Raw genomic sequence first — 15682 nt, forward strand, 5'->3', positions numbered from 1 at the left:
TAAAATTACAATTATAGTTGTATGCAAATTTTTGTGGATCCTTGGTTAAATTACATGTTATGTTGGTGTTTGAAGTGAAAAACAGTCAATACAGGCCCTGCAGAAAACCGACTTTAGAAATGCTAGTACACTGTTACTTTTTATTTCAGGATGTTACAAATAAAAAGACACAACAGTAATTAGGGCATTTGCATAAGTTTGTGCACCCTACTTATTTAGTATTTAGTAATACATGCAAATGTAGAAACTGTAGTGTTTAGGTCTGTCAGCAGCACACAAATACAAAAAGTACAAAATAAGGAAAATTTGTGTCACCATCTTAAAAATATGCACCATTTTGTAACATACAAAAATGATTTATGTGTACATGTGTAAAGTATGATGAAATGATTTGCATTTGTTATTTAGCTGATAGTCGTAATCAGTGGGTTGCATAATTTGGTCTAACATGGCATGAAATGTGTGACCAAACTGTTTCTCAGGTTTGTGCACTCCTTATAACCACTTCAAGGACACCTGAAGGTGTATGGACTCCCCTAGGAGGATATGCACACACTAAAGAATATGAACACGAACATTTTGCTTAAGATCAATTAAACTTTTATTAGGCGTGTTATTTCAACAGAAAGTAAAGCATGGTTCAGCATCATAAAGTGCAATCTAACATGATTTCAGTGTTTGGAAAAAACAAAAGATGCTGACAGACATGAGACTTGACTGCAAATTACTTTTTGTTTGACCAGTTTCGTCAGTTAAAAGAATAAAATCCAACTGGAGCACTGTGCTTTACCACAGATTAAATTAGTATCTTTTATGCCTTTTTCAAGTAAAATCCTAAAAAGTTACAGCTAAAAGATATTTGACCAAGTTACTGCCACTAAAAGCATTTAATACCCATAAAATCAAAATATATTAACCTGAGCTATGGTTAGCCTAGCACACTTTTGTACCCTTTCTACTTTCATTTCATATTTAATTTCAAGTTAAACTTTTCACCCAAAAAAAAAACAAACAAACTTTGTGCTTCATCTCAAACAAAAACACATTACATACTGTTTCACTTCATTCAGCTGCATTAGTGTTGTGTATACTCAGTATTTTTCTTCGACAATACTATAGCATGCTACAGTAAAACTGAAAACCCAAAACAAGAAACAAAATGGTAGCTATAATATTGTTTTTCTTCATTTTATATGTAGAAATATTAATGCCTGATCAAGTGCACAGCATTACTTCTGAAAACAATTCCATTTCCAAAGCCCCAATCAACCTCACTTAAATTAGAACTCATAAGGGTAATTAGGATAATTAAGTATTAGCTCTATCCAAATACCTGCAACAAGTAAATTAATTAGAACATTATCTGTACATTGAATACAGCTAGCTAAATGGCTGAAGAAACTCAACACTATTTTATTCCAGTGATCCCTTTTATCATTTTTATAACTTACTCTTATTTCATGGTAATTTCAGAACAATGCAACAATCCTTTAAACATTATTCATTTCTAGAACATAAAATCAGTGTCACCAGTGTTGAACTGAAAAAAAAATCTACAACAAATGTCAGCTGCTACTAACAGCTAGAGTTTACACAGCTCACAGACTACTCCCTATTTAAACACTTGGTATCTCAGATGAACTGACAAGTCATTGTTTATAAACTAGTGCAAAACCAGTCACAGCTACAGTTAAGCCCGTTTCCTTCAACAAATAGACCTATATCTCAAACAGTTCATCAGTCAGATAACAGACCCAGTGCTATGGGACATAAAAAAGATAACAGCTTAACTACAATCAAACCTCAACTACTCTAGCCCCTTGAGATTTAAATTACTTTGGACAGGCATGCAACACCATTTATATTTATTATAGGAATAGCCGCAGTGTCTCTCCATCTATACATACTAGACATTATGTGAGATTAGAGGCGTGGCTGTGTTCCAGTTTTTAAATCATCCTGAATTATATGGTCACTGGGTTTTATTAGATCTACAATGTGCATTTAAGTAGTATCATTCGTCAGTGTAAGCGCTTTGCCATCTCAGACTGGCTTTGTGAAGTGCACCTTGGAAGTCAAACCAATACCCCCTAACTGTGTTTCAGAAGGTCCTGGAGAAATGCTGGAGGAAAACCACAGGGTGATGTTTTTCAAACTCTTTGAGCAGCCTCCTCCTCTCCTTGACAGGCATGCGCTTGCTGGAGGAAATGTCATGGAGAAGCTGTTTGAGACTCTCCAGGGTGGTAGCCTCACGCTGGTCCTCGTACTCCTGTGGTGTCACCTGCTGGCAGAAGGTGAATGCTGCAAAGCACAGTGAAGAGGGTGACTGACTGGAGCATAACACACACTGATCGAAGAAGTGATTAGTTTTTGGTGTGGAGCAACAGTGCCTCCATGTGGACAAACACGTTACATTTTGAGTGGTTCTGTATAGATGTATCATTTCTGAGTTGTTAGACAATGATAGTGTAACATGTAACATCCATCAGAGAGTGTATATTCAGTTGTACTTGTATTTGACTTACTGGCAATCGAATCAGGGTCTTTTCCCTGCTGCACAGTCGTCAGTGTTCTCCTCACGGCTTCAATAAGACATGTAGGAGTCTGTATTCATAACAGGAAGTAAGAGGGAGAAAGGAATATAAAAAGGTCGAATCCAAACTTGTGAAGAATTAAATCGACCTATCATTAACTGCCTGTAGGCCTACAGCCTATAGTACATAAAGAGCTTGACATAAAGTGGAGCACTAATTCATTTTTCCATCAAAGATTACAGAATAAGTACAAGTTCTCCACTGTCTTTAAGAATGCATGTTTGTGATACCGAAATTCCAAAATGATTCTGAAAGAGCAGAAGTGTACCTTGAAGAGCTCAGTGTGATTGTCCATTAGGAACAGTACCAGGGTTTCGCTCTGGGATCGAGTCAGCTCGTGATTCTGGACAATTGCTTTCTGAAAAGTGCGGCAGACCAAGGCCCTGTTATCAATCTGAAAGGAAACATACCAGAAAATCAATGATAGATCCCAACATGTTAACCACTTATTCACAGTGGTTGTAATACTACAAATAGCACTACACTCTAATCTACAAACTCAGTGAAATTATAAGCAACATATATGCTTTTTCAATTATTTTCAATATCTTTTATTTCTTTTTTATTATTCTAAAAGTGTAGAGAAAAAGCTGGAGCTGATGGTGTGTTTTGGAGAAGATGACTAGCGAGCTACTTGTTTCTGTAGACGGCAGGCATCTGGGTGAGCTGCTGTTGCCATGAGGGCCAGTAGCCTCCGCAGTTCATCTCTCACACTTGTCTCCAGTAGCCGCAAGCACAACTGAGATGCTCTGATGGCATCCTGCACCTTCCCTTCATCTAAGAAGAAACAAGACAAACAGGTAAGATTCTCACCGACACAGAAAAAGTACTGACCTTCATGAATGACTGGAACAAAACTGTGCCAGTAAAGTATACCAGAATGTGTTCTCAAATGTATCTCCTAAACTTTCAAGATGACACACATATAAATCATAAAATCACTATAAAACTTTTCAACTCTGACCCAATAGATTCAGAATCGCAGCATTTATATCTAGGTAGCGTCCTGAGAGGAGTGGAGCTTTTTCCTGTCCACTGTAGTACTTGGAAATAGTGTCAAAGAGCAGCCTCTTCTGGCTTGCCATTTGCTCTGCGTTGCCATCCTCTACAGGGGCTTGTTGGCTGAGCTGTTCCCCTGCAACCACAATCAGCTGGTCGGGGAAAAGCTCCAAGCAGTCTGCTGCTGCCAACAGCCAACCATCCAACCTGAAATGAAAAGGTGATGAAAGAGAAGAAAATGTCACTTCACTGTCACAGTAGAAATACAAGACATACATAATATATAAACATTTGTTATCTGAACTGCAGAGCATAATCTAATTTTATTTTCTCCATAGTTTTTGCAAGTGCATTTTAGCAGGATGAGTTTATGTCCAATGGGAAAAAATCTTTTAAGTATTAATCATAGCACTAACTGGGGCAAGTTAAGGGTGTTGGGCAGCTCTCTCTCCAGACATGTGTTAGAGATAACCAGGTCCTGGGTGGCCAGAGGAGCTCTGCAGGCCTGAGGCTGAACCCTGGAAGGAGATGTCAGGATACAGTCCAGCATTGGCAACTCCACAATCTGCAGCAACTGCAGCAGTGTCTGCTGCTTCCAGACCTCGTCCACCACTGTCAAAGAAGGAACCAAATCAATCTTGTAAATGTTGTACAGGTTATTCTACTGTATAGGGAACCCATCGTACTGGCAGATACTGAGAGACTAGCTCAGTCTTACCAGCCTTGGACAGAAAGGCAGAAGAGGTTGAGGCTGTGTTTAAAGCTGGTGACACAGAAGGTCGCAGGTTGATGGTCCTCAGCAGCCTCTCAACCCTCCGGTCTGATGGTCCAACAGCAAGAGGATTGGAAATTGTTCTCAATTCATTCAGCCTGCAGAGAGAATCATTTTGGTGATTATTAAACACTCAACAAAAAATCAAACCTAATTTTCACTCAAACATGAACAAAAATGGGACAATATTTTGAATATCTGTGTATTTCTCTGCTCTGCTTTGTATCTGAATATTCACCAATGGACAGATTTAGCATTTTGCAACAAGTCCTCCATACTGAGCAGAATTAGTGATGAAATGTACAACCAACCTGGAGCTCTTTTTCCTCTTAATCTCTGGCTCATCTGGTGGCATGTTTTCTGTGTCACTTCTGCACTCCTTCATGGAGGAGCCGGGTAACACTTTATATTCCAGAAAACGGTAAAGGCTACAGCTGCTGTCCTCAAAGGCCACTTCCTTGTCTCTGCGAAACAGCTTTGTGCCCACCGTTTCAAACACCTTTGCCTCCATCAGAGCCTGGCAGAGTCGAGCAGCTTTGAGGCGAGATACTTCACTTGTGCAAAACACCACATTCTGCATCAAGTAACTGAGGACGGCATCCACAGCGTCTGAGCCTGTGAAACATTCGGCATGAACACGTAGATGCCTCCTACAGCGGCGCACCTCCACCTGGGTTTGCAGGGCCTGGATGATGTTGTGCCACAGCTGAGTGGCACCAAAGGGCCCTGAGAAACCTAATAAGAGATCATGTCAGAATTTAAATGTTCTGGACTTCATTCAGCTCATTTGTGTACCTTGAAAAAAGTATTTATACAGATTAGTAGTAAACATGTTCAGTCCCAAGTCAATGGTGAACATGAATCACAGAGAACGGTGCACGGTGAAAAATAAGACCTCTAACAACTTGTGTAAAAACAGAGAAAAAGAATTGTCCAGGGGTCTCTACTTCAGTTGTGTTTATTTTACTGCATGACATTATTGAAGGTGTACACATGAAAGCTTTAACATTAATATTAGGTCAATACTCAAGTATTGAACAAAATACAAATTTGAGTTACTTTAACTTTACTTGAATATTTACATTTTTATTTTTTTTGCTACTTTTCACTTTTTTCTGTATTGATGACAGCTATAGCGCTAGTTACTTTACAAATTAAGATGTTACACCCAAAACATAAGATGAGCTCATAAAACATTATGCATTTGTAATATGAGATAAAATATTAAACTACCCAACAGTATATAAAGTAGCTCAAAGCAGCTCCACCTCGATAAACTCCATACATTATAATAATTCAATAATACTATATATAATGGTGTAACACTCTCAGGGAGCACTTCAGCATCAGGAATAACGCTACTTTTAGGTTTGTAGAATCTATATGCGAACTCATAAAGCAAAGTCCCTGAGTGTCAGCGTCTCCAAAAACATTTTAAACATTAAGACATTTCTCCCAGAATTAACAGCAACAACAGGGCGGCGAGGGCTAACGCATTCCTCTGTCAATGCTACACTCTAGAGATAGAGCCAATTCTTTTGTACAGCACGGAAATGTGTTTGTCTGGTTGTACTGAGATAAAGGACATGAGCTAACTTCACACTGACTAAGCGTCACCTTACCAGGTTGTATATTTTCACGAAAACTTCTTGTTTGGCTGTTCAGTCTTCTGAACCGAGGAGTCAAATCAACCGCCATCATGAGCTCCCCCGTGTGACGTAAACACGTTCTTCTTCTGTAAGGCTCTTGACATCTAACAATTAGGTGTATTACCGCCACCTACTGGGCTGGAGTGTGGACTATGTATATTACATAAATGAACAGAAATTTCATTTTCATATGGTCCTACACACAAATACAAGTATGTGAAAATGAAAATGCAAATTATTTTAACAGCATGCATATGTGAAAAATTATTAAAAAATTAGATTGCATGTGATTCAAAACTATGAACAAATGATATCACTGGCGAGGTAAGACAAAGATAGATCTGTGTAAAGATAAAAAGCAGAGTGTGTGTTAAACTCAGCACTCACGGTTTCCACACTCACGGTGTGTGATGCTGTAGTTACAAGTATGAATTCTGACCCTGTTTTACACATGAATCTGAAATAAGCAGATCCTGAATGGTGTAGTAGATTTTCAAGATGGCTGACAGCTTGGTCTTGACAGTCTATTACACCTTTCAGGAGCAGTGGTGTAGATGAACTTAATGGACTTGACACCAGCATCATACACAATGTGAAGTGCTGAGTCTTACATGCAGTTTTACATATTCTTGTTGAACAATGATGTCAGAGTTTGCAACTTTGGTAATGTCTGGGATTCTGCTCTACAGCAAAAGCAGTCAGCCTCAGACCTTGTATATTCCAGGATGAAATAATGAAAGATCTGTATTCCATGGTTTATGTTATGATTATTCCAGTACTTTTTTAAGCCTGGACCATGATCTGGTGTACGCTCAGGTCACAGATTGGGTCAGGTGTTCACTGTTGGGGCTTGTTTTGCTCACATCTTATTTACATCCTTTCCTGCAGGATGCTGCACTGTCTCCATGTGCCATACAGAAATGAGATGTTTGCATGTGATTTTCATACACACAGCAATTACCCAGTTTTAAAAATTAGGCTAAAAATAATGACATTCTCAATTGAAATTATTTATTTAGTAGTTTAGTTTCCATAACTACAAATTCACATACAACTCTACACCAAACTTATTCAACATATTGACCACCCACATATTTTTTTCCTGTGCCCGTGCCCCTTGTAGGCTGTTTGGGCCACAAGGTTTATTAATCAATGTCAGTTTCTTTTTCCTTTATTGTCCCTGTGTAATATCTCATCTGGCTTTCCTGTCAAACAACACCTCTCTCCTCTTTCCTTTTCCCAGAAAGGAGAGAAAAATCATTTGTGATGGATCCTGTCCTTGATTCTCCATATATATTATGTTATGACCAAATCTAGAAAGCTGTAGTTTGTTCATTGAAATATAGGTAATACAAGCAAAATATTCAATGTATCGAATTAAATGATCCTCAGGGTCAGTTATTGTTCTTCTGGTACAATAATAATATCTGGTCACAATGCAGGCAGCACAGAGAGACAGTGATAGGGATGCTGTAAGGACAGGCCAGACAGGGACAGTCTCTGAAGATGTGGAAGATCAGGTGAGACATTGGAGTACAAGACTCAACAGCTTGATGACATTTGTTTTAACCTAGGCCTACATGACAGCAGTAAATAAAACTAGTAAGAAAAACATAATATTCAAATTAAAATGATCTTCAGGGTCAGTTATTGTTCTTCTGGTACAATCATAATATCTAGTCACAAGAGACAGTGAGAGGGATGCTGTAAGGCCAGACAGGGACAGTCTCTGAAGATGTGGATGATGGGAACTATAATGTAATTTAGTAGAGCACATAGATAGTAAAAAGTTTTTTTTTAAAAATGCAGTTATTTCAACACTACATGGTATGTATTTTTCAGGAGACTAACAGGGATGTAGGGACAGAACCAGACAGGGAGAGCAGTGATCAGCGCATGGAGGAGCTTGGTAGCTGCCCACACCAGCCCAATACCTGCTTCATTGAGACTCAGTCCCTGACAAAAAAGACTCTCAAATGTCAGGACAGTTGGTTTAGGCAGTACAAATGGCTTCATTACAGCCCCTTGTTGAAGGGCGTGCTATGTTTTTACTGTGCCAAATATTTTGGAGATCAGAAATCCTCTCTAGCCTGTAAGGCTGATGGAGCTTTTATTAAAACAGGATTTAGCAACTGGAAAAAAGCACTCCAAAGGTTCTCTCAACATGAAGACAGTGATTGTCATTCAGCAGCGATGACGGCACATTTGCACCGCAAACAGCCTTTCAGTATACAGCTTTCCTCTCAGTTAAAAAAGCAGCAGCACGTAGCCAGAAATAATCTCTTAAAGATTGTGGGAGGGGTGATGTGCTTGGCAAGACAGGGCAATGCTTTAAGGGGGCATGACAACAAAGAGGGCAACTTCCACCAGCTGATTAAGTACAAGGCAGAGGGTGATGAAGAACTTACAAGCTGGCTTCAGCGGCACAATAATTTCACCAGCCCCAAAATTCAAAACAAGGTTCTGAAAATCGTCAGTAACACAATTGTACATGAACTTACAAACGAGATCCAATCATTGCCAGTAGTTCAGTATTCCCTTATCATTGATGGGACACAGGACGCAGCAGGAGTTGAGCAAGAGTCCTTTTGTCTGCGCTTCGTTGACAAAAACTTGCAACCCAGAGAGGAATTCAGCGGCCTATATCAGGTTACATCCACTACTGGAGAAAACATAGCTAATGTAGCTAAAGATGTACTAATTCGCCTAAATCTCCCAGTATCACAACTAAGGGGTCATACTTATGATGGGGCAGCCAATATGTCTGGTAGGATGCAAGGTGTGCAAGCTAATCTCAAGAAAGAACAGCCTCTTGCTGTGTATGTTCATTGTGGGCCGCATTGTGTAAGTCTGATTACCCAAGCCACCTGTGCATCTTCCCCTATTATAAGAGATGCAATGCATTTAGTGCATGAGTTGGGCGTTTTATTCAATCAGTCTGGGAAGTTCAAGGCTATCTTCACTGCTATAGCAAAGTCATCACACATCTCCGCACACATCTCTAAAGCCTCTCTGCCCCACCAGGTGGACAGTGCGAACGCTGGCTATGCGCTCTGTCCTCACCCAATACAACTCTGTGCTCACAGCCACAGAAGAAATGTCTCAATCCACCACGATGGAAATGTCTGCATAAGCAAGTGGCCTTCATGACAGCTTTTTGAGGGGTAATACCATTCTCGGCATCATTCTTGCAGAAGATGTCATGGCTGTTTTGGAGGAGCTGAACTTTTCTCTGCAGCAGAGAAGCCAAACGGCATCAGGGATGCTGGCTGCTGTAGAGCATGTGACGAGAAGCATCCAGGCTAAAAGATCAGAAGAGCACTTTGGCCAGCTTTACTCCAAAGCATCTCAGGTTGTAACATCTCTAAACCTGCAGATGATGTTTGTTCCTGCCTCCTCAGCAGATGCAGAGCGAAGTTTCAGCGCCTTGAGATGTCTAAAGACATGGCTAAGAACAACAATAACGCAGACCCGGCTAAACAACATTGCCATTTGCCATGTGCATCAAGAGAAATTGGATGCATTGGCCAGGAAACATATCTGTCAGAGACTAGTTGAGTTAAACGATGAACGCTTCCATGTTTTTTTTCGGATCATTTATTTAGATGATACCCTTCCATCTTTGCCCCCTGCTGCCTTGTCTGTAGTTGCAGTACCTTTACACATACTCACCCCATTTTTAAACACAGAGAACAATACATGCAACGCTAATAATAATAATAATAATAATAATAATAATAATAATAAATAAAAATAGAGAATGCACTGAGTGGAGTTAAGAAACTAAGAAAAGTAAATCGTTCGTTTGTTGTGCTTTTTTTGTATAACTCAGACTTCTTTTGTTTGTGTTTTGTTGCCTGACTTGAATATCTGCCATATATATAGTCAGAACTTCTGACCATTATTCACTGTTTTGTACAAATCTATGATTTCATTCACATTAAACTTTTCAGTGTAAATGTGTAGACATTTATTTTGAGACAAATCAACAAAATACAAATTAACTTGGACTTAAAAGTCCATCGTGTGATATGGACTTTTGGTCGTTCCAATCACAATATTTACATCCTATTCGCTACTATCTCAGAGAAATCGCAGACTATTCCTTTAAATTAAGGGAATAGTCAGATGGTCAATTCAAAAAAATCATAGAATTGTGGGAAATGCACTTTAAAAAAAACAAAATTCTGGGGGAGGGCTCTCATTTGGACCTTGAGCCTCTCCCTGATTTGTGCTCCACCACCTCGTGCTTCTTGGTTTTTCCTGTTTCTCACTCTCTGACTTTGTGTGTTTGCATGGTGCTCTGTTTCCCTCCTTCTGCCAATACACCTGTGCACCTGTTACCGATCCAATCAGTCTTTGCCAGATTGAAAGAAAATGTCCAGTCTTCAGGGGGACTTCTGGGATCCCAGTGGAGGATTGGGTTGAAGAGATGAGGGCAACTCTGAGAACTGGGCATATGAGGTCTGTTGAGCAAGCTTATTTTATACATGATCACTTGGAGGGAGAGGCCAAGGACAAGATTAGGTACCAGCCTAGAGCAGAAAGAGAGGACCCAGAAAGAATTTTCATTGTCCTCAAAGATTTGTATGGATGTTCTAAGTCTCATGTTTCTCTCCAGCAGTGTTTCTTTTCTCGAAGGCGGCAGGAGGGAGAGTCACTTCAAGAGTTTTCACATGCTTTGTACTGTCTCATGGAAAAAATTGAACGCTGTGCCCCGAGCGGAGTGCAAGGCGTCCCTATGCTTCTTAGAGATCAGTTCGTTGAACATGTCCATGATGCTAACCTTCGCAGGGAGCTAAAAAGGGATAGTGCGGCAACATCCTGAGTATACTCTCTTGGCTATTAGAGCAGAGGCCATTCGCTGGGAGCCGGAGGGAAGACCTGATGAGCCTAGGGCTAGGAGTTATTCTGTGCCCTCTTTTAGTGCCATTCAGTGCCCTGAGGTTAGGGCAGCTACTAGTCTTAGTAACATAGAAATGGCAGAGCTAAAGCATATGTTACAGAAGCAACAGGAGCAGCTTAAACAATTGACACAGGGTTTACTGGCACTACAGGCCGCTTCTAGGCCCCACAATAAGCCCCCCACCAGACCAGCACGCCCAAACACTGTTAAATGTAGGCGTTGTCAAAAACCAGGTCATTATGCCAATGAATGCAATAACAAACGTGTTGATCCCCAGGTTCAGCAGCTACAGGTCTCACATCCTATAGCAGCCGCCTCTGCCGCTCAGGATGCGGGAAATTTTCCCCCCCCTGATGTGAGGAGCCAAACATCAGGAGGGGAGAACACTGGCTCGGATGTACAGGGACCAACTACTCTGACCGCTGCCCTTAACCTCGTAGCACCTTGCCCCAAGGTAACTGCTAGCCTAGGAGATGTGCCTGTTAACCTCCTTCTAGACACAGGGTCGATGGTGACAACCATCACTGAAAGCTTTTTCCGCCAACATTTCCAGAGTGCCCCTAGGTCCTGCCGCTGGCTGCAGCTGCGCGCTGCCAATGGCCTAGAAATTCCCTACGTATGATATGTAGAGTTGGACGTCACAGTCTTTGGAAAAGTTATACCACAGCGAGGTGTGTTGGTCATAAAAGACCCTCCTGGTCACAACTGTCCGGACGGTGGAGGGATCGGTGTCCAGAGTTTCTCACCCCAGCTTCACACCCCTTTAACTGTGTGTGGTGGTAATTTTGCACGTCCTTCACAATTTATGGTTTTCCCCTTACGTTTTGATTGTTTTGGCGTGTGTGTGCATGTGTTGGGCACGGAGTGAGGTGAGTGCTCTGTCCTATCGGACCCCCCCCACCCCCCCCCCCCCCCCCCCCATGCCTGCGGCCGTGCCCAGCCGGGGGAAACTCTTTGTCCGTGCCTGTTCTTGACCATCACTTGTATCATTTCCTGTGGCCCTCTACGGAGTGACCGTCACACTAAGAATGACAAAATTAAACACAAATGTTTATTAGGATAAAGTGATGAAGTGGCAATATCTTTTATCCAATTGTTTAAAGGTAAACTTTGCTGTGACATAATGTTCTGCAAAATTATTCCACTCTTCAACGCTTTAACTCAAGAAAGGGAGGTTGTGGACATATTTATTGAAACTGAGAGAGGCATTCAACTGCTGAGTGGTCATTCTTGTTTGCTTGTGCTTGTGTTACACATTCATGGTTAGAAACTCTGTCTCCACCTGCTTACACAAAAGATGAATTTGATTAATAACATTCTCTATTTGCAAAATAACATCTCATGTCTTGTGTCTCTCTAACATGGTGTCCTATTTGCATTCGTCATTGTATGAGGTAAATGTAAAGGTAGGTGTTTCCCTACAGCGGGCAGTGTTATCTCTCTTGCTTTAAATGAGAGTAGAATCTGGTTTCAAATGTTGTCCCTGCCCTGAAAGCTTCGGTATAAAGTCCGGTGACTAAACTTCTTGCCACTACAGTGAAGTACCAGCTTATGAAATGATGAAAGATATTTGAGGCCCAAAAAAAAACATAAGGGGACACTACTTTGTAAATACCACATTCACAGGATCTGTACCATCAGCAGAAGTTCTGCAGTATTTTTTTTTACCTGCGTTTTTCTACTTGAAGGTGAGATTGCTGGTCTGTTTCGCATTAGAATATTTGCTTTGCCTCAATTGACTCTAATGGTGGTAAAAATTTTAGATCATTTCATCAGATATTTTCAAAGTTAAAAGTACAGAGCTGTCTGTATCATGCCTGTGAGAAATTCTTACTGTCTCTTGTCCATTGTTCTTTTTCCATATGTGCAACCCTCTCCAGACATCAGTTGAACATTTCATTAAGCTCGTCGAGTACATCAGTAAACTACACGTCCAGTGCTTTTTGCTTGAGATGGTTGATATCAGACGAGGATTCATCAGAAATCTGACAAAAAGTTAAATACGAAATAATGAAAGTGAATGGAATTTTAGCTCCAGTATTTCTCACTTACCATAGTACTGCTATAACTTCTGGTTTTAGGTGGAAGAGATTGATTATATGATTTTACTTATTACTTTTAAAGCACATCTCACTTTTTAAATGTTGAAAGGACGTGTTGAACATTAGGGTTAAAATAATGTCATTTACTCCTCTTCATAAAGCCCAAGGGGTTTCATCTATTTCCTTTTGTCACCAGTTCCTCTTAATGTGTTATCGTCAAACAAATGAGGAGCTATTGTTTATATGGAAATAACCTGCTTTAGGAACATCATTTGCCTCTTGCCATCCTGATGTGTTAAGATTCTCTCTGGCTCACGGGTTACCCTGCACATATGTAGCAGTTAAATTAACACATAACATTATATCTATTTTAATTAAGATATAAGGCTCATAACTTTGGTATCATTATGAATTCACTTTGCATGATAACATTTTTTTTTTTGCTTTGCTATTACACTGGTTGCCCATAGGACACCTGACAACATAATGTATTGTCAGATCAAATGTTCTGTCTACAATAACCAGATCTATTTTCTCTCCAAAGGTGAACCATGTCCTCAAGCTTCCACAGGCCCTCCCTGCACAAGGTTGCCTTCAGCTGCCTGCTGGCAGTGTGTGTCCTAGTCCTTTTCTTTGTATACTACAAGCCTGAAATCAATTTCCCCACATATCTGTGTGCAAAGGAAACACAGGCCCAGGTCTCGAACCATTCAGCAGACCAGCACATCAACTCACTTCATAATGACACCCAGAGGGTCCAGGCTGCATCAGAGGACGCTGAGCTCGACACTCTTCTGTTGATCTGGATGTGGCCATTTGGCAACAAGTTTGATCTCAACTGCAGTATATTCAATATCAGATGCCACTTGACAGTTGACAAGTCTCTCTACCATAAAGCCAACGGGGTCATCTTCCACCACAGGAGCTTAAAGGTTGAGTCTTTACCGAAAGAGCAACGTCCCTGGTTTCAGAAATGGGTGTGGTTTAATATGGAGTCACCTACATTCTCTCGTCCAAAGCCTCAAATCAATCACTTATTCAACTTGACATGCAATTATCGCCCCGATTCAAATATTCCTGTGCCTTATGGGCAATTGTTGCCACTATCATCTGGCATTGAGGGTTTTGAACTGCCACCAAAGGACAAGTTGGTCTGTTGGATTGTGAGCAACTGGAATCCGAACTTGAGAAGAGTTCAGTTCTACAATGAACTGAAAAAACATGTCCAGATAAACACTTACGGGAGGGCTTTTGGCCAACGTGTGAGTGATCAAGACTATACGAAGATAATGTCTAGTTGTAAATTCTACCTCTCCTTTGAAAACTCTATTCACAAACACTATATTACAGAGAAGTTATGTCGTCCTCTGAAGCTAGGAAGTGTACCAATAGTTTTGGGACCTCCAAGACAAGATTATGAGGACCACACCCCAGCGGATTCTTTCATTCATGTCGATGACTTTTCCACTCCAAAGGAGTTGGCAGAGAGGATACTTTACCTCGAACGAAATATTACTGAATACATGAAATACTTCAATTGGAAAAACAGGTATGAAGTTCAATGGTTTAGGTTTGGCCAAGAAAATGCCTGCAGGACTTGTAGTTACTTACAAAAGAACAGAAGATACCAAGCTTTACATGATCTTAACAAATGGTACTGGGATTAATAGTACTCTAACAAAAACAGCATCTGCCAAATTACCTTTCAGTCTGGGACACTGACAAGTATGGGCTCAAAGTAAAAGACTTAAGTCGCTTCACCTGAATTGTCTGTGGTTTCTACAAACATGAGAATGATTTTCCATTATGATCACATTGATTCCACATTGATTGTGGCTTGTGGTAAAGCTGTCATAAAACATACTTTTTTTCTTTTTTTTCGGTGAAGCAAGATAAAGACAAAGAACGTGATATGAACATGAACACTTTATATTCCAGAAAACGGTAAAGGCTACAGCTGCTGTCCTCAAAGGCCACTTCCTTGTCTCTGCAGAACAGCTTTGTGCCCACCGTTTCAAACACCTTTGCCTCTGTAGCAGTATGGGCCTGCAATCTTGCTGCCACGTTAATTAGTGCTGCAGAATCAGCATATCTCTGCTAGGGGGCGCAGTCTATAAAGGTGGGTGGTTGTGTAGTGGGAGCCCTCTCGCTCTGAAGCTCCTGGGTGCCCTGCCCTTTCCCTAATCAGGGCACCTGTTCATCTCACCTGATCGCCTCACAGCCGGGTCGCCCGGCTCGCTGCTCCCTAGTATGTCGTAGTCTCACGCTTTGTTGCGCTCTTTTCACAGTTTTGTGGTTGCCATCAAGGTCGGCTTTTGTCTTTTAAATACAGTTCTTCGTTGGGAGTCTTCCCTCTCCTTCATCGGACTCGATCGGTCCTGGGTGTTTCTCTCACTTGTCTCCTCGCGTGTGCCGCAGCAGAGACCGATCAGCTGTGACCGATCAGCTGTGACCTGTCACGTCGTGGCTGAGCCACTGTGGCTTGGGTGTTTCTCCTCCTCACCTCTGTGACGCTCATTCAACTCCGACGGTATGTTTGTGTGCTGACGGTAGTTCAAGCCACTGTCATAGGTACGGTGTGGCCTCTAAATATCTCTTTTCATGACAGGTTAAATATGTGTGCGATCGGCGTCTGCCAGCACTAACTCTCCCCCGTGACCGCTGTCGGCTGGCTGCTGTTTTGCCTGTTGTTTTGTGTGGCTGTGAGAACCCAATCATCC

The 15682-nt window shown here is 41.1% G+C and overlaps 2 protein-coding genes across 2 annotated transcripts; one reads left to right on the forward strand and one right to left on the reverse strand.

Moving 5' to 3' along the window:
* Positions 1-168: 168 nt before the first annotated feature.
* depdc4 (DEP domain containing 4) lies at positions 169-6073 on the reverse strand. Its single transcript, XM_056367110.1, has 9 exons — positions 5988-6073; positions 4677-5100; positions 4312-4463; positions 4010-4205; positions 3559-3800; positions 3229-3371; positions 2863-2988; positions 2526-2604; positions 169-2301 (listed from the first exon to the last, which is right to left on the reverse strand). Exons 1-9 carry the CDS (start codon positions 6064-6066, stop codon positions 2102-2104), a joined length of 1641 nt encoding a protein of 546 aa, XP_056223085.1. The 5' UTR covers positions 6067-6073; the 3' UTR covers positions 169-2101.
* Positions 6074-13513: 7440 nt separating this feature from the next.
* On the forward strand, positions 13514-14955 carry LOC130163849 (4-galactosyl-N-acetylglucosaminide 3-alpha-L-fucosyltransferase 9-like). The gene has a single exon (XM_056368279.1). The coding sequence runs from the start codon at positions 13514-13516 to the stop codon at positions 14627-14629; it is 1116 nt and encodes a 371-aa protein (XP_056224254.1). The 3' UTR covers positions 14630-14955.
* Positions 14956-15682: the final 727 nt, after the last annotated feature.

The sequence above is a fragment of the Seriola aureovittata genome, chromosome 22, assembly GCF_021018895.1.
Source record: "Seriola aureovittata isolate HTS-2021-v1 ecotype China chromosome 22, ASM2101889v1, whole genome shotgun sequence".
Classification (NCBI taxonomy): Eukaryota; Metazoa; Chordata; class Actinopteri; order Carangiformes; family Carangidae; genus Seriola; species Seriola aureovittata.